This window comes from Rhamphochromis longiceps, linkage group LG12, assembly GCF_057381845.1.
Source record: "Rhamphochromis longiceps isolate RC_006_pf linkage group LG12, R_longiceps_female_GT1.1, whole genome shotgun sequence".
Lineage (NCBI taxonomy): Eukaryota > Metazoa > Chordata > Actinopteri > Cichliformes > Cichlidae > Rhamphochromis > Rhamphochromis longiceps.
Window position 1 is genome coordinate 26394468 of NC_140568.1, and position 18755 is coordinate 26413222.

The 18755-nt window shown below is 39.9% G+C and overlaps 2 protein-coding genes across 3 annotated transcripts; both read right to left on the reverse strand.

The window, feature by feature from the left end:
• Positions 1–1366: 1366 nt before the first annotated feature.
• plbd2 (phospholipase B domain containing 2) lies at positions 1367–6677 on the reverse strand. The gene is made up of 12 exons (XM_085425432.1): positions 6433–6677; positions 4403–4496; positions 4161–4319; positions 3969–4069; positions 3663–3877; positions 3164–3258; positions 2885–3045; positions 2612–2707; positions 2419–2490; positions 2166–2318; positions 1891–2053; positions 1367–1747 (listed from the first exon to the last, which is right to left on the reverse strand). Exons 1-12 carry the CDS (start codon positions 6651–6653, stop codon positions 1577–1579), a joined length of 1701 nt encoding a protein of 566 aa, XP_085281558.1. The 5' UTR covers positions 6654–6677; the 3' UTR covers positions 1367–1576.
• A 124-nt stretch (positions 6678–6801) lies between these two features.
• Positions 6802–16342, reverse strand: rbm19 (RNA binding motif protein 19). 2 transcript variants are annotated; one of them, XM_085425431.1, is made up of 24 exons: positions 16208–16342; positions 15938–16120; positions 15744–15857; positions 15450–15488; positions 14832–15063; positions 14425–14657; positions 14270–14329; positions 14095–14173; positions 12624–12695; positions 12211–12420; positions 12001–12131; positions 11776–11900; positions 11590–11686; positions 10248–10358; positions 9955–10155; positions 9800–9866; positions 9538–9686; positions 9397–9457; positions 8678–8757; positions 8528–8583; positions 8246–8362; positions 8044–8149; positions 7205–7325; positions 6802–7101 (listed from the first exon to the last, which is right to left on the reverse strand). In XM_085425431.1, the coding sequence occupies exons 1-24, from the start codon at positions 16241–16243 to the stop codon at positions 7019–7021; spliced, it is 2763 nt and encodes a 920-aa protein (XP_085281557.1). In that variant the 5' UTR covers positions 16244–16342; the 3' UTR covers positions 6802–7018. The 2 variants fall into 2 exon arrangements, with proteins under 2 accessions (XP_085281557.1, XP_085281556.1); XM_085425430.1 differs by having other exon boundaries at positions 15450–15491.
• Between the last annotated feature and the right edge of the window lie 2413 nt (positions 16343–18755).

Consider the following 18755-nt stretch of genomic DNA (forward strand, 5'->3'; position numbering starts at 1 on the left):
GTTAGTTACCTTAGCTAAATTTTATTTCCACAAATGCAAATACATTAGCCAAAAGCCTAATTTTAAACACTACTATAATGATACTCTGTCTTACATGAAATTGATTAGTATTAGTGGATCACACAGGAGGTGATCAGGGAAGTAAAAACATGTGAGGAAACAGCCAACTAGATGAACATATTGATGCCACAGGGAAGTCTAAACTAAGCACATAGAATATGGAAACAAGACTTTCAAAATAAACAGGAAACATGACAGGACGCAGACATGACACAACTTGACAACATGAACCACACAGACATGAAACAAGACAGATTAGACACACTAACCAACAAGGGAGACTTAACAGAGGTGATGACACAAAGGAATCTAAATAATCAAAAGAATATAACTAGATGGACTTAACCATAAACAATGAATAACAATATACAAGGAAACTCAGATCCAAACTAATAACAGCCACAACAAGAACTTAACATACCTTCAATATACCTAAGAAAAGAAATAGAGGAATAAACTCGAAGTGCTGGGTCAGAGAACCAGCTACTGACATAGTGGTAACTCATTGAAGTGTTATTGAGTATTCATAACCAGCCACTTTGCGGATACAGTGAGTAAAAGCATTGGGTGAACTGTTGTATGTCCTGTTGCTCCTTCTCTTGAAGCAACTGCTGATTTTGGAGCAGTGTTTCATTAAGAGTTATTTGGAGCATTTTGTATTTTTCCTCCATGTCTTCAAGCTTGCATACCATTTCTTCCTCTTTTATGTCCTGCTGTTCTTTCTCGTGAACAAACTCTTTATTTCTCTGCAGTGTTTTATCGAGCCTTATTTGCAGCACACTGCCTTTTCCCTCCATGTCTTTAAGCTTGGAGTCCATTTCTTTCTGTTTTGTGTCATGCTGCTTGTTCTCTTGAAGAAACTGTTGATTTTTGTGCAGTGTTTTATTATGCTTTACATCCAGCGCTCGGTATTTTTCCTCCATGCCTTGGAGTTTGCACTGCATGTCTCTCAGGTCTGTGTCCTGCTGTTCTTTCTCTTGAAGGGTCTATTTTTTCCAGAGCTTCATCAAGCTTTACTTTGAGCTCCTGATTCACTTTGACCATTTTTTCCTGTTTTATCACACACGCACGCACGCGCACGCACGCACGCGCACGCACGCGCGCACACACACACACACACGCCTTTTAAAAAGAAGTGATCGCTCTGTTGTTTATTTAAAAAGTTATTTACAAAAAAATCTAAACTTCAGAAAATACTGAATAACTCAAAAATGATTTATCCCAGGATTAAAACATTTGCAACAAGTGTTACAGAAAATGTTCATCAGCATAAAAGTAAGTAATAATACTTGGTGATTTCTCCACAGAAAGGTGCATATTTATTGGGTTTATTATAATGATTTTCACATATTTTGCATGAGAAAGAGAAATGCAAAAAAAAATAAATCTAATTTTCTGTCTTCTTATTCAAATAGAGGTACATTATTAATCTCTGTACCACTTAAAGATTTTTGTGAGAAGCAGTGATGCCATTTCCCTTTGTCAAACATCATAGAGCTGGAACTACTGATGCCAGTTAAGGAGTCCAGGTGACTTTTATAGGCTTGAAACGCCATACATCAGGCTGACCCATGTGTAGCAGGTCTTTGTAGGGGGAAGCGCTCCACTGGAAGGGTGGCACTTGGTCCCAGGTTGGACCACTCACTGCCACCATGCCGTACTCTCGAAACATCTCGTAGGAGGTCAGCTGCAAAGAATCACACACAATGGCTCAAACTCAGTGGACATCTCTTTTAAACTCATTTTTACTTACGGCAAACCAAAAAAAAAATCTTCAGGGTGCATGATGGGTAAAAGGGTTAGGGCAAAGGGAGATGTGAAAATGAAAACCTTCATGTCTGTTCCTCCGTGTGGTCTCTGCTTTAAGGCGCCAAATGGATATGTTCCATTAGCTGGGTTCAGGTCTGACCGCGCTGAGATCGCATTCTCTCCGTTCTCAGGTGGATCACAGCCGTCACACTTTGAGAGTGGATCTTCCTTAAAGTTATTATACCTGAGGAGGAACAGTGTATCTCATGAATTAAGAGACCTTTTTCTCCCTAACTACAACATCTATCAGAGATTGTTTGTTTTGGGAATACAAATCTGCTACACACAGACCGTACCTCATCAGGCGGACCATCGAGTCCACATCTGTAACATCTGTCTGGTTTCTCTGGAAAATCTGAGCCCGAGGATTCTGGTCCAGAGAGAACCACGGGCCAAACTTCTCAACCAACTCATTGCAGCCACTCTTATTAAATATTTCCACATAGTACCTTCAGAAAGAATTTGGAAGTATGGACAAAAGAAAAGACACATGCATAATCTAAAGTACAGATTAACATTTACCTTAATGTTTGCACACCAAATACTTACGGTATGTTGTAACTAGCCCAGTATCCTTTCTTCAGCAGTTCCTGAGTTTTATCAGCGTAAATGGCGAGTCCTCTGCAGCATTGGAAAAAATAAAATGCTTGTTTTAAGGTCAGATCTGATAGGGTTATATATTGTCAATAGAAACACTGAATAAATGATCTATTTTGATCCAAGTTCGGGTGCTGTGACTTACGGAATCTGCTCCAGCACGACAAAGAGCCCTTCTGTGATGTCAGTCTTCCCTGGAGTGAAGAGGATGTAGTTGACAATCATCCACTGGTTGTTGTAACTGCAAAGCAAAGTTAAAAGTGGCCTTCTTTTCACTAATACGCACAACACGGACAAAACAAAATGTTACATAATCTGGTCTTCAGTGAGGATTATCAACACAAGCTAAAAAGCAGAACAGTCTGGAGCCTTGTCAGCAGATCAAACAGTTTCTATTTGATGATTAAAACTAACTCACGTTCCACTGTTGTACTTCGTGAAGATTTCTGCCCAGTCCTTGCCAGTAGCAGCGAGCCGATTTGCAACAATGTTTCTCAGCCACTCCATGACTGTTCCAGTGGGCTGAACATATTTCCAGAGAGCAGGGTTGCTGTTGCCAATGGTGGTTTCCAAAGTAACCTACAGACAGAAAAAGAAAGAAAAAAAATAAAAGCAGTAAGATAATCTCAGCTTTCCCTTTAAAAAAAAAAAAAAAATCATATTCTGTTATATAATGTCAAGTATAAAGAGATCTTACCAAGCCGCTGCTTAGGATGTAAAAGTCATCCCCAGAGAAGATGGATCCAGGGTAGGATGAGAATGCCTGAGTTCTTCCAGGAAGAACATAGTTGTCTGAAAAACATGAGAGCACGTGCTGAAGTCACACTATCAACTAGTCCCTAAAATAATTACATCAAAAATGGTGCTAGGGTACTTTTGGGGTTTTAAACGTGCATTAAAGAATTCAAAAGTCAAGCATTTAAGGACATATCTAATTGTTTTGCCATTATATAAAAAAATTGGGACCATTGTTTTTGTATTGTAAATCTGAAAAGTAGAGTGAGCAGGTATCTAGAAACAGCAACAGCTAAACTGGAAAAATCAATGTCCAAATCATCTAACCTTTGCCTCTCTAACTTTGTTGTCACTCAACCTGATCTGTCCCTCTGATGTGCTCATTTCTAATCTCGTCTCTCCTGATCAATCCCAATGAATCTCATCACCAATCAGGAGGCACACTTGCGTCAATTAATTACCTAGAGGAGAAACTTTAAAGGCAAAAATGTATTTCTTCATTATGCGCAGCATGGCCTGGTAGGTGTTCCAGGTGTCATGTGACACCAGCAGTTCCTTATTGTTAGGCAGAAGCTTAATCAGTGCAGAGCAGGAGCCAGAGCCAATGGGTCGGGTTTGACTGGATTTATTCAGAGCCGATTCCAGGTCCTCAAGGTCTCCGCCCATTTGGAAAAGTCTGTTTGGGCAACAGCAAGTGAAAGTTTAAAATCTCAGCAAAAGAGGGTAAAACATGTTTGAATGATTCAGAAAAGGAGATAACTACTTACAGGAAGCCAAATGGGTTGAGAGAGAATGACCCTATTGGCAAAGACAGCTGATCATTGTAGCTGTCCTCCAAACCTTTGAGCTGCAGCAATGTCAGACGCACCTGATGAAGAAACAGATAGCACAAAGTCTGATTTCTGGCCTTTAAAAAAGCTTGTCATGTAAGGGATTTTTTTCAGTCCTGCTCATTGTACCTGGTACCAGTAGGGTGAGTTTGGATTATTCTCTATTTGGTCCTGAATCCACTGCATGTTGGTTATGATGAAAGACTTAAGGCGCTCGCAGTAGGCAGATTCATACATCAAGGGTTCGCAGTAACCCATTAGAGTGTTCATCCAGTGTTTATAGATCAGCTAAAAAACACCAGCATACCTAGTCATTATAATAATTAAACCAAAAATATTTTAACGTCTGACCAAATGAGGGTTAGACTGACCGGAGACGTTGCTGCAGCCTCAACTGCACCTGCAGCGTAAGCCTGGATGCTGTCGTTGTACCGACTGCTGCTAGTCACCTCCAAGAAAGACCAGCTGAAAGAGGGAGCATAAAAATGTAAAACGATCTCCAGAAGAAAAAAAAATAGATTTATGAAGTTTACAGCACTGTGCAAAAACCTTGAGCCACCCCCCATTTGTTTACATTTTGCTAGGAAAATAGGTGGTGCAGTGCTCTACTGAATTATGTGCAAGCAAGGTTATGAATACAAGTCAAAAGCAAAGTCTGTGTAAATCTAATCAGACTGAAAGTCAAGTTTTGGTATGACCATCTTAATTTGCCAGCACAGTCTGAACTTTCTTAAACTAACTTTCGTGTAATTTCTTTAAGTAGGTTCAGGAATAGTTCTCCAGGCTTAATACTATTAATACTTCAATACTGAGTGTTTTTCTATCCAGGTATGACTTTATGGCATTGGCAGTGTGTTTGGGATCATTGTCAAGCTGAAAAATGAAGCAGCTGTCAATCACATGCTTTTCAGATACTATTATACGGTGGATTAAAATGTGAATGCACTGTTCTACATACAGAGCTATTTTGTTATATTTTGCAACTTTGTAAGAGATTGCATTTATATGTATTATTACTATTATCATTATTATTCATGTTATTGTTATTTAATCTATTATATTATTTCATTTAGTTGATTACTGTTCTTACTGTCTTGGAGCAACTGTGACCACTCTGGGATTAATAAAATATTCTGATTCCGATTGATCAATTTTAACAAGATCTCCAGCACCACTGGCTAAAACGCAGCTCCAAAAAAAAACAAAACAACAGGGCGTCCACCATGTTTTACAGAAGGATGTAGATACTGGTTCTACCTCTTGCCTGACCTCCTCCATACATGGTGCTATTTGAACCAGAAGTTTCAAAATTAAATTTATCACTCCATCAGACCTGTTGTCACTGATCTTCAGTCCACTTCTTGTGTAATCTGGGGACCTCAGTGGCTCACCCTTTTCTTTACAGAGAAGACAGATTTCTTTATGACCTGCCAGTTTCCTCACTTTTCATAGTTTCCACAGGCCACACACTATGGATGCTGTATTATCTTTTCTATTTTTTTTGTTTTTGCAACTAAAGAAATGGGTGCAAAGGATGTGTTCTTGTAACAGGCTGCTAGTAACAAAGTGCCTAAAGATACAAAATATTATCTCCCCTCCCAAACAGAACAAACAAAAACCCAGCCAATGTCCAAAGAAAAACTTTTAAAGACCTCCAGAAGATTTCTCAGTGTGTCATGTGTGCCACTTCTGCTAATTTGGGTTCCTCAAAACAAAACCACAAGGATTAAATGTTGCTCAACAAGTCAACATTTACGAAAAAACAAGGAAAACAATTTAGACCATTGACACTGCCGAACACCATTCTGTTACAGCTTCATAGGGGATGATTGTTTACGTTCTTTATGAACTCAGATATTTTAATATGTATAATTTCTCATTTTTTCTTAAATTCTTGAACTAGTCTGAGAGAATCTGGATCGGTTTGGCTGTAAAACTAGTAAAACACTGTGTGTGGAACTGCAAATTATACACTAAACAAGTGGTGGGGAACTCCAGGCCTCAAGGGCCGTGTCCTGCAGGTTTTAGACGTGTCCTTTAGCCAACACCGATGATTTAAATGGCTAAATGACCTACTCAACATGTCTTGAGGTTCTCCAGAGGCCTGGTAATGCACTAATCATTTACTTCAGGCGTGCTGACCCAAGGTGATATCTAAAACATGCAGGACACCGGACCTTGAGCTCTTCACCCTTGCATTAAACGATTAACCTAATAATTGAAACAATATCAGGAGTCAACGCTGCAACACGCTTTTCTTACTTTCTGTAAGAAACTGCAGCACTGACCCAGCTTGACCATTCACCAACGACCTATTTCAAGCACAAACCGCACAGACAAACCGAGCCTTTAGAGGCAAATAGTTTACATTTTAGACCAAGAACAGCCTCTAAACACTCACCCTGACGTTTCAATATCATCAGTGAAATTCGCCCAAGCCACAAAATCCTCCTGATATCCCTCTATGACAGACAGCTGTCCGGTTTGCTTGTCGATCACAGCCGTTCGTATTTCTGCTCGAACGGCCGTAAACATACAAAACAAAAGCAAAAACATCTTTAAAAGATCTAAAACCTCTGTAAAACTTCTAACACGGTCAGCTCCGTTCCGCCTGCACGCCATGTTTACATGAACAAATCATGTGACTTCGATGGGCCAAGTCACCTGACTACCGCCGGGACTTTCAAAATAAAAGACGCCGCCCGACATCCCGCATCGTAAGTTCATCAGTAGTTCAGTCACTGTCACAAACGAGACATGAGACAAAAAGTAACATGTACGCAGCTTTTATACATATATAAAAACCAGTCGTCAGGTACATCAGATCTCTTGGACATTTCATTCTGTACAAAATACTAGTTAATCCATAGAAAACTGGACCTGCTTTTAAATTCATTATAAACTTCTGCAGATATTCGGGTCCATGTTTTATTCAGTCCATTTTACACAGAGCGTTGGGGTCAGGATTTGTGTGGAGGCTGCAGATGTCAGTCTTCCACACCACCTTCAGTTTCCATTGTCTCCAAAATTCCTTCCATAACTTCCGCTTTTCGCTGCTTTTTGGCAGTGACTGAGGAGGAATAAAAAAAAAAAAAAAAAAAAAAAAAAAGAATAAATGGCAAACCTACTTTTTATTTAATTGTGTCCTGTTAACAAGGATTTGGTGGATTTACCATGAAAATGTTCAGCTGTTTTTCGCCTCAATGCCTCCACAGTTTCCTCTGCGTCAGCCCACTCCAGCACAAGACGTCTCCCGTACAGATGGGTGCTGTGGCATAGCGCCGCAAACGCTTTCTACATAGAAAGAGAGGAACACAACTGCTAATCAGTGTGACAGCCAAAATCCCTCTAAAATAAATATTGCCACACTTTACTAATTTGAGTCACTTGAGCTAAGACTGATGCTTAAAAATGTTGGCTGGATCTCCTTTTTAACAATATGCTACAAGATCAGTTTTAAGGCCAATAATTGGTAATGAAAACCAGAAATTAGTTAAATACATGCTTATCCCTGAATGTTGGTGAAAATGGTTGAAAGCACGGTATGTGCTAATATTCAGATGGCTGCTCTTCTCAAAACACTCGTTCGATTACTTCTTTTGATTAAATTTGTTCAAACTGTGATCATCAAATTAGATTTTTGAAATTGAAATTATATTATCTCTCTTGGATATGTCAGCTTCCGGCTTGAAATTGTTTCTAAACTTCCTATTAGCAGAAAATCTGTAACACAAAAATCTATTTTAATATTTTTAAAGCACATTAAAATATCCCACCTTGAGTATTTTAAAAAAAGTTCTTTATATGCTGTTGAAAGTACTGTATGTCACAGACCTTGGATCATTTCCTCTATTGTTGCCCTTCAATGTTAAATAATAAAATACATTTGGCGATGGAGACACCCACAGACCGACATGTAGCCAAATGATGAGGCCTACAAATCTACATGCTATAATATTCTGAGTAGCTGATGAAATGTATATTTTCTTCGTTTCATGAATCACTCACAAACCTTAGCATCTTGTTTGGTGAGGAAATCAACAAAGCCAAAACCTCGATGACTTCCTGAACCAGCCGCTTTCTTTGGAAGACGGACAGTCTTTAGCTCCCCAAATGTACTGAGAAGATGAAATACAAGGAGGAAATGTGAGTATTAATTTAGCTCTTCCAACAGCGTAAATAATAATAAAAAACGATAGCTGTGTACGTGTTACCAGAAAAGCTCCCTGATTTCCCTGACAGATGCTTGGAAAGGAACATTGCGCACAAGGATCTTGGATCCCGTCTGCTTCTTGTCAGCTTGTTTCTTCTTCCGTGTCACCACAGCTGTCCTGCACATGGGAAAAAAATGAATGAGTGGTGACAAGACGAGCGATGTCTTCATGCTACCACAAATTCTAACCATAAACATGTCAGCTGAAATGTTTAGGAGCATATTCTTGTAAGTAAATAGACATAAGTGGGGAAAAAGAAAACCTTTCTGATTCACATCTGACCTTGTGGCTCTCTCTGAAACCTTCAGCTCTAACTGGTGATCATCCACCTTACAGTGCTGAAGGAGGGTTTAAGGAGAGAGAAGACATTAGCCAAAAACCTGCTTGTGGAGAAAAGCTGCGAGAGTGTTGCTGAGGAGGTGTGGATGGTACCTGTAGCTGCCTCAGGGCCTTCTGAGCTGCTTCTGCCGTCTGATACTGGACAAAACCGTAACCCATTGACAACAGTTTGCCTAGAAGACAGAACAATAAGCATGAGAACAGTGATTACGCAGAGAAAAGCAGATGTTTAGCACAATATTAACAGCGTGCTTGTCTGTGATTAAACTTCAGATGGTTCTGAAGTCTCGTCCTCCCAGATCTGGACCAGGGCATCACTGAGCTCCTGGAAAGTCCAAGGTGCAACCTGTCATCTTCAGATGGACTGAAAAGTGTCCCAGAGGTTTTCTATTGGATTTAATTCAGGCAAGCATGGGGGCCATCAATGATATCAATTCCTTCATTCTCTAGGAACTGCCTGCATACTATTGCCACATGAGGTTGGTCATTATCGTGCACCAGGAGGAACCCAGGACCCCCTGCACCGGTGTAGGGTCTGACAGCAGGTCCAAGCATTTCATAATGTTACCTATGGCAGTGATCTGTGCCTCCCTCCATGGATCTGCCTCACCAGACCATCACTGACCCATCAACAAAGTGGTTATGCTGAACAATCTTACAGCAGCATAACTTACCACTGAGTCTACAAAAATACTTTTCTTAACCAAAACATAATTTGTGGTTGAATAGTGAGCACTCCATTTGTATTATCAGTTAATAAGCACATGCCGGCACTTGTTCTGAAAGGAAATATTTGAAACCCTTCTCGGTACCTGTTTTATCTTTTTTCTTGGATATCGTGCAGGATTTGACTTTGCCACATTTGCAGAATGTCTGAAATGAACAAATAAAAACCATGACCATCAGCCAGTGATTAAACAGTTAATAATAATAGTATTTATTAATGTACCCACCTCCAATAGTTTCTCCTCTGTCGTGTTGAAATTAAGATTCTTAATGAAAAGCGTAGAACCTGGAAGAGCTTCCTCCTCCTCCTCTTCATCATCTTCTTCCTCATTTTCTATCTTCTTCTCCTCTTTCTCGGCTGCCTTCTTCTCTAATACTTAGTTAAACAGAGCAATGGTGGATTCTGATTATACATATCATACCCTTCAAGTCTGGAAAATACTGCTCTCTCTTAAAGAGACTGCCCGGCTGTGTTTTGAGAGAGTTTACCTGGTTCTGGTTTGGCTACAAACACCCCGACAGGCGCCCACTCCAAATACAGCGGGACATGATGGAACTGGATTAGGAATGAATTTGATCCAATAAGAAGTCTTCAGTATCCAGCAGTCAAAACATACTATATGCAGGTGAAAGGTTGCACACACCTTACTGTAAGCCATTCTTGTGAAGGCTCGTTTCGCTTCAGTCGACTCCAGAAACTCAACGATTGCAGTGAGTCCTGAAGGTGGCAGCAGCACACGGCCCAAAGAACCATAAGGTGAGAAGAGCTCCTCAAGCTCTGACGCCTGCACTCCAGCTGGAAGGTTCTTCACCAGGATCACTGTGTTGCTCCTTGCTGCTGCCGCCTGTAGACGAAGGGACGCAAGCCGTGGACTTTTCATTCAAATTTTCATTCACGCATTTGGATCAAGAGCACTGAGAAGTACATCAAGCATACCTGACTGAAGGAATCCAGGCTGACACTGTTATCCAGCAGAAACTGCCGCGTCTCCTGGACAATTTGTGTTTCCCCCAAAGCCATCCTCACTGCAACACTTCCCTTTGACTCCTGCAGGGGAGAGCAAGGACCATAGATACATGCAATAAATAAATAAAGAGGAAATGAAAAACACAAGTCTGTAAAAAGAGGATTTTTTTTTTGGATTGAGATGATGTTATTACTGTGCCATTAGCCTAAAGCATTTGAAAATGTGGTTACCAAACTATAACAGTCATAATAAACCAAATTGGTTTCAGCGAGAAACTGACCTGAGCAGTGGGCTATTGCTGCGGTATAGACTGTGTGGGACAAATCCATAATATCAAAAAGAAGATCCTATTATCACCAACACTAGGTCAGTATGCTATACATTACACAGAGCAGGTTGTTGGGACTTTTTCAAATCCTTATGAAATCTCTATGGAATAATAAACTAATCATAAACAAATCAGTTAACCAGGTATATGTCAGAGAGCTGGAATTACTTCTGTTTTTCACGTATTTGGTATCCAGTCAAACATTTTTCAAAGTTTTAGTCAATTAACAGATATTTATAAATAACCATACAGTCAATTCTGGAGGTAAAAAGTGGTCTGTCTAAATGGTTTGGATGTACTCTTACCTACCCAACAGGTAGTTCAATCTAACAGCTACTAAAAAAAAGTGAGACCCTTTGCTCAACCGAGTGGTCTTGTCTGTGTCTTGTCTGTGAAATCTACTGCCAGCTAGCTTTTCCTGCAGGGGTGGGGTTACAAGGGTCTTTAATTCTCCATGTACATTGAACTTCTGCAGGACTCAAAGTTTGATGGAATAATATTCAAGAGGTTAACCTTTTCTCTAAGAGAAAATATTTCAAATCTCTGTAAAACTGTTTATCTTAGGTTCAGCAACTGAATTTCAAGACTCTGGCTTCTGTTCCTTTAAAGAAAGATGGATTTTCTGACTCTTGCTACCTCCTTATAGAGAATGGATAACAATGATGACACAGCTGGCTGCCTGTGAGACTAATAAAAATTCATGAACACATTCTTAAATGGGACCCATTTATTAGGTGGCCGTCTGCAGTTTAAATAACTTTTACCAAGTTAATGTAATATAAGGTTGAAAGAGGCATTTAATAATTAGTTGTGCTGAACTCCCTTTTCCCTTATATATTATTATTATTTCTTCTCTTGTATTATATTTTTATAATTTGTTAAAAATTGTAATAAATTGTTCAAGTAAAAAAAAAAAAAAAAGGAGGAGGAAAAGAGGCAGACAGGAGCGTAAATGCAGGTGAACTAGATGTAAAGTCACTCACGTGGTCCAGGACTTGGCTTTTGGTGGTGTTGTATTTTTCAGCAATAGCATCTGCCACTGCACTTGTACCCAGAAACAAGGTGTTCCAGTTGTGTGAACTAGAAAGAAACCGAGAATTCAAGTGTAAGCTTAAAAAAATATCAGCATGAAAAACAGAGAAACAGACGGTCACTTTGATCCCGATTACCTGGAACTTAAAGCTTTAGTTTTAGCATCTTTTTGCCGTTTGTAAGATGAGGAGCCAGGACCGCCAGCATCAGAGTCACTCTTTTCTTTCTTCACAGTGGAGGGAAGCAGGTGAAGCATCCTGCCCTAGAGGTGTAAGAAAGTTTTCAAACAGCTGAATTTAATGAACTGCACTTTGAATCCAGCCATGAGGTGTAGAGTGATGAAGAAGTTCTGACAAAAACACCTGAAAAATGTGTCCGTCCAGCTGAGCGAGCGCTGTCACGGCGTTCTCTGGTATCATGTAGGTTACAAAGGCAAACCCTTTAGGTCTCTTGGTTAGCGTGTCAATTGGGAACAGCACATCAGATAAAGGACCTGCAGAGATTTTATAACCATGAAACACTTGGGACAAGAGCGCATTTCTTTCTACAGACGTGTAATCAATGTAACTCACCGTGTTTGCTAAACAGATCTTTGATGTCCTCCTCTGTGCAGGTGTAAGGAAGGTTTCTGATGAAGAGTCGGCCCGACTCTGAAACATCTTCCTCCTCCTCGTCCTCCTTGAGCTTCCTGCTAAAGTTTCTGTCAGTTTCTTTCTCTTTTCCATCTCTTATGTTCTTTCCCGCTAAAGCATCCACGCGAAACACTTCAATGTAACGCCCTCCTGAAAACACAAGGACAAAGTCTAGGCTTCATCAGCTAGTAGAGAATGAGAAATACATCTATAAATGTCTTTGTTTCCCCAACTGAATGGTGGCTTCAAATGTTTTCGCTCATATTTTGTGCAGAGTTTTTACACCCTGTAACATCTCATTCATAGTAACACAGCCAAATACTATGAACAGAAATAAGTCCTAATAATTTCACCTATATAATCCTTGTTTTTCTTCAAGGCCTTTTCCACCTCTTCCTCAGAGTGCAAGTCCACGTATACGTAACCTAAAAAACAACAGCACACTGTTAAGATGCATCTGCCTGTATACAGTTCATACAGACCTGTAGTGCTGTGAAAAAGTAATTGCCCTCATCCTGAATTATTGTTTTTGCATATTTGTCACACTCGAGATCATCAAAATATGTAAAATTTTGCAGAAAGACAAGCAAACACACAAAAGTGGGAAAAGGTTATTCAAACCTACCTGAATGTCCCCCAAACCCAATAACCGTTTGTGCCACCATTGGCAGCAAGAACTGCAATTAGCCATTTGTGATATCTGACACAAGTCTCTCATATCACTCAAACTCAGTCACACTTTTTTTTTGAGCCATTTAGAGGTAGACCAGTGTGTTTTGGATCATTGTCCTGCTGCATAACCCAAGTCCACTGGAGCTTCAGGGCATGAACTGTTGGCCAGAAGTTCTCCCTTAGGATTTTCAGAGTGGAGAATTCATGGCTCTATCAACTACAGCAGGTTGTCCTGAAGCAGCAAAGACGCTCTAGACCATCACACTACCACCACCGTGTTTGATCATTGGTATGATGTTCTCTTTATAGAATGCTGTGTTAGTTTTATGTTAGATGTAACGAGACTCAAACCTTCCACAAAGTTCAGCTTTTGTGTTGTCACAGAATATGTTCCCAAAGGTCTTGGGGATCATCAAGAAATATTTTGGCAGATGTCAGACGAGCCTTTGGGTTCTTTTTGGTCAGCAGTGGTTTTCTCCTTGGACTCTACTATGTATGCCATTTTCTTAGTGTTGAATCATGAACTTTGACCTTAACTGAGACAAGTCAGGCCTGCAGTTCTGTAGATGTTGTTCTAGGCTCTTTTGTGACCTCCTGGATGACCAATCAATGTGCTCTTGGAAGTCATTTAGGAAGGCTGGCCACTCCCAGGAAGTTTCTCACTGTTGCATGTTTTCTCCATTTGAGGATAATGGCTCTCACTGGGTTTCACTGGAGTCCCACAGTATTAGAAATGGCTTGGTAACTTGCAGACTGATTGATGTCTGTGTTTTTTAATCTCTTTCTTTAGATTCAGTAATCAGGTCTGTGTGTGACTGCTATCAGCTTTTTAAAAAAAGGTGAATAATTCATGGTTTAAGAAGGGGAGAATAAAAATTTCACTTAGGACCAGGAAGGTTTGTATGGGCTCTTTCCCTTAAAAAAAATTAAATCATTATTTAAAAACGGCATTTTGTATTTATTTGGATTCTCTTTAGCTAATATTAAAATGAATTTGATGATTTGAAACATGCAAATGTGACAAATATACAAAAAAAAAAAAAAAAAAAAGAAATCATGAAGTGGGCAATTATATTTTCTCAAGCCACTGAATACAGCATATGTGGGTGACTGCTGCAAAATGAGAAACTTTAAATACTTTTACTATCACACCTGTTCTATTTCCGCTTTCGTTCTTCCCAATCCGGACTGCTGCAGGCTTCAGTGGAGTCATAAATTCTCTAATTTGTTTCTAGTGGTGTTACAGGAAACAATGTTAGCGTCACAGATTCAGAGTGATACAGTGAACATTTCAGTGCCGACACTGAGAAGTTTCTTGTTCGCTCACCTCTTTAACATTGAACGGGACTCCTCTCAGCTTCACTGTGAACTCTGTTGTTGCCTCCGTCTGTAGTAAATACACAGGGGTTGGTGTGAATCACTACAAACTAGTAACAATGACAGAATGTAAAAATTTAAAACAGCTTCTGACAGAGGAGTCACCTCCTGCTTGGCAGGTTTCTTCACTTTACTCTGGTCCTTTTCCTCAGAGGTCACTGAAGACTTGACCTTTGAGATGTTTTCCCTGTCTCCACTCTCGTAGTCACTGTCTGTGTGCTGTAAAGGACCATCATCATCCTCTTCTTCCTCCTCCTCCGTGTCTGCTGTTTGTGCCACCTTTGACCGCAGGTAGTCCATATCTGATAAGCCAGACTTCAGTGCTTCTTTAGTGGCATCTGGAATCAACAGCATAGCAAACAATTAACAATAATTCACTGAACCTGGATGAATATTTTCTAATATAGTTTAATCTGATTTTCTGTGTGTACTTTAGAACAATATTTATCTGATATAAATTTCAGTATTTGATGTTGATGTAACCCCAAAATTAAAACACAACCACTACCAACCTTCATCCTCACTCTCATCATTTTCTTCTTCCTCATCCTCTTTGTCTTCTTCTGACTGGTCTGAGTCAAAGTTGAGGTAATCATCTGAAGCAGGTTTCTTCTTGCTTTGAGTCGTCTTCTTCTTCTTGTCGGGATCGGGTGCTTCCTGTGCAGTGTCGTTTGCCCAGGTCGGAGCTTGGCTTCGATTCTGATGCACTGACAGAAACTCCTTAAATTCTGCTTCCTCTTCCAGCTGAAATGAGATATGAGCCGATGTCCAAATATTAAGTGTTACATCATACAAAAACTGATGAGTTAGGCAAAAAAAATTTTTTTAAAAATTGTACTCTCACAGGCCACTTCATTGGGTACACCTGTTCAACTGCTAATTTACCCACATATCTAATCAGCAAATCAGTGAGGCACTGGTCAGTGTACTGGTAATCTTAACCATAACCTGCTGAACGTCAGACTGAGCATCTTAATAAAGAGGAACGGTGATTTAAGTGATTTTGAACATGACATGGCTGTTGGTGCCAGATGGGCAGGTCTGAGCATTTTTCCCAAAGCTTGCACCCATCTCCCGACCAACATCTCAATTTAAGAGCAGATAAATTTTAAAGTTTATAATTTACTTACATCTCCCAGAATACTGCTGGATTCCTTTTTCTGCTTCTTCTTCTAAAATTCAAACACACACACACACACACACACACACACACACACACACACACACACAATTGTATTAAAAACACAAATTCTATGAAATCATACTTATATTATTCTCTGGTAAGGCAGCAAAAAATTATGATATACAGAGGGAAGAATGAATTATAAAGATATATGGTAAGTTTTATATACAAGTACGACCTCTGTAATTACAGAGTGTCAGTTTACAAATACTGTTATTTCCCGTCCACAGGTGTTTCCTACCTTTTTGCCATCAGTGTCGGCCGGAGCAGAGGGTTTGCCCTGCCCTGAGCTCTGAGTGTGTTTACTCCAGGCTCTTGCCTTACTGGGGTCTCCAAACGCTTTACACATCTCCACCTAGAATAAAGGACAGGTAAACCATCAAGCATGCGCGTGTTCCCTCTCGAGGCACAGACTGTGTGCGGCTGAGGCCATACCGTCACTCTGGATGTGTCCACGAAGCTCTTATTGAAATGCTTCAGGGCCTTGTTTGCATCCTCTTCGGATTTAAAACCCACAAAGCCGAACTTACGGAACTTGCCGTCTTTGGTAAATTTCAGCGAGCAGTCTGTCAAAGTGCCAAAGGCAGCAAACATCGACCTGAATCTGTCCTCCTTCATCTGCACAGAGAACAGTGAAATTTAGCTGGGCTCAAATTAAAGGCTGCTCTCGCTTTGTGTTCACATGCGAGCGGGCTGTTTACTTACCCCATTAGGGAGGTTTTTAACGATGAGTCTCGACATCACGACAGAAGGTGTAATTCCACTGTTAACGCGTAAAACGGCTTTATATAACTTGTCAACAAAAACAGCGTGGACAAGAACCTCTAGCTCGCCATCTTGAGTGGGAGGGGCTTCTTCTTCTTCGGCCGATAGTAACCGTATCAGTGAATAAACGCCACCCTGTGGTCGGGAATGGTTACTGCGTATATAATCAAACAATATTTAACTGGGTGTTCTAATAATCATATCAAAAACACATTAAAAAAACTGATGTTATATATGATATGAAAACATGTAACTATAACAGCTGTTCAAGTATTACTAAAATATGACAAGTTAACATCTGGAAAACGAATTAATTGTGACTGAAAGGTGTGGCGCTGGCTTTCTTGAAGTGTACACTGCAGGTCTTCATGTGTTTTCTGTTGTTGTTGCTTTTGCAAAACCTTTCATTGATACTACTATGCATCGCTGAGCATTGTTTTTCCATTTTTTTCTTTTCGGCTTCCAGTTCAGTTATTTGGTACTTTATTTCATTATAAAATTCTTGGAGTTTTTGATTTTTCCTCTGGAGAATAAGTTTTTCTTCTTTCTCTTGTATGTCCTGTTGCTCCTTCTCTTGAAGCAACTCTTGATTTTGGAGCAGTGTTTCATTCAGAGTTATTTGGAGCATTTTGTATTTTTCCTCCATGTCTTCAAGTTTGCATTGCATTTCTTCCTCTTTTATGTCCTGCTGTTCTTTCTCTTGAACAAACGCTTTACTTATCTGCAGTGTTTTATCGAGCCTTATTTGCAGCACTCTGCATTTTTCTTCCATGTCTTCAAGCTTGGAGTCCATTTCTTTCTGTTTTATGTCCAGTTGCTTCTTCTCTTGGAGCAACTGTTGATTTTTGTGCAGTTTTTTTTTTATTATGCTTTACATGCAGCGCTCTGTATTTTTCTTCCATGCCTTGGAGTTTGCACTGCATGTCTCTTGGCTCGATGTCCTGCTGTTCTCTCTCTTGGAGGATCTCTTTATTTTTTTCCAGAGCTTCATCAAGCCTTACTTGCAAGTCTTCGTTGTGTTTCTTGATGTTATGAAGCTTGCAAACCATTTCTTTATGTTGTATGTTGCTTTTTCTTACATTGTACTGTGAGTTGCAGTCATGCATACTGCAGCCCAACTGTGGTGTTCCTGCTGAAGGAAACGGTTTCCAAGGCCTAATCCGTGGATCGACTTCCTTCGAGGCGTGGACGTCTATCAGCAGAGAATGTACCTTCACCTATCAGCAGAGAATGTCCCTTCACCTATCAGCAGAGAATGTCCCTTAGTCTGTAACACAGTCAAATATATTCTCAAGCAATATTCAAGCATGCCATTCAGCGTGTTAGTACGAGCTCGGGAGCAGCTTGGGAGAACAAGAAAACAGAGACTGCTTCAGGTTGTCTTCCCAAATTGACTCAACTTTATTCACAAGTACAACAGTTTATATAGAGGGTAAAATTCATGAGACAGCAGATTATCAGTTTAAACCAGTACAGACCAAGATAAGGGAGCGTCTTCCTGCCCTTGGGTGAAGAAGCATCCTTTGTGTAGTTTATTAGTTCAGCTACAATTGTGATTATCTCAGCGACATATTTTCAAGGCACAAAACGAAGAGTTCTTTCATTAGTGAAATCTGAAACAAACCATTTGGCCTTCAACAGGCGTCTAAAAGATTAAGAAACTAATGTAGCTGAGGGAGTGATCTCTGTGGTATTTCAACCTTGTACCAGCCTGTGATTCTCACACATCAATTCTTGGGTCAAAGAGAAAAATAACTAAAACAAAGGGGCCTTATTGAATGACAGAGTTTTCCTGCATAATGTCACTATAAAACAATATCCAGTAAATGCTACCATGGTACTAAAATACCTAACACCTGCAGCTAGAAAAACTACCTTAAGCTCCAAACACAGTCTATTAACTGTATTTGAAGCTGGCTTAAAGGCGGCAGGGTGGAGAGTGTGTGGAGAACAGAAAGAAGGGAGGTTCAACCAGGGCCTGCAGCTTACACATGCCTTGCAGGTTAATCTGGCTGTGTATGGTCTTTGCTTCCTGCTGAGATGACGACTTGCTGTTTAAAATCAGTAGCTTATTGTTTAAAACAAAAGAAAAAAAACTTGGCTGCCTACATTTTTCTGCTAAGCGAAGCGTATCATCTAAATCAGGAGTTAGTTGGATTGCTAAGCAGCTGGAGCTGGTTGGATCTTTGGGGCTGAATTTTCATGCTCTTCACACACATTATATTTCCTTCAACTTCAAGAAACTCAGTGGTTTTTTCAGGTGTTTTTTTTTACATTATAAGCTTTGATTATATTTTAATTTTACACTTTTAATGAAGATGTTATGACAGCTGGAACAAAGAAAAAGGAAAAGGAGCTGTTGTTCTTGGTTCTGGGTTTAAGGTATCTGTAGGAATGGGAATCAGAACTAACATGAGTACTCAGTGACATAACTGTGGTTAAAAAGCAAGCCATTGCCATTTCCCTGTACATCTGACCACATTTGAAT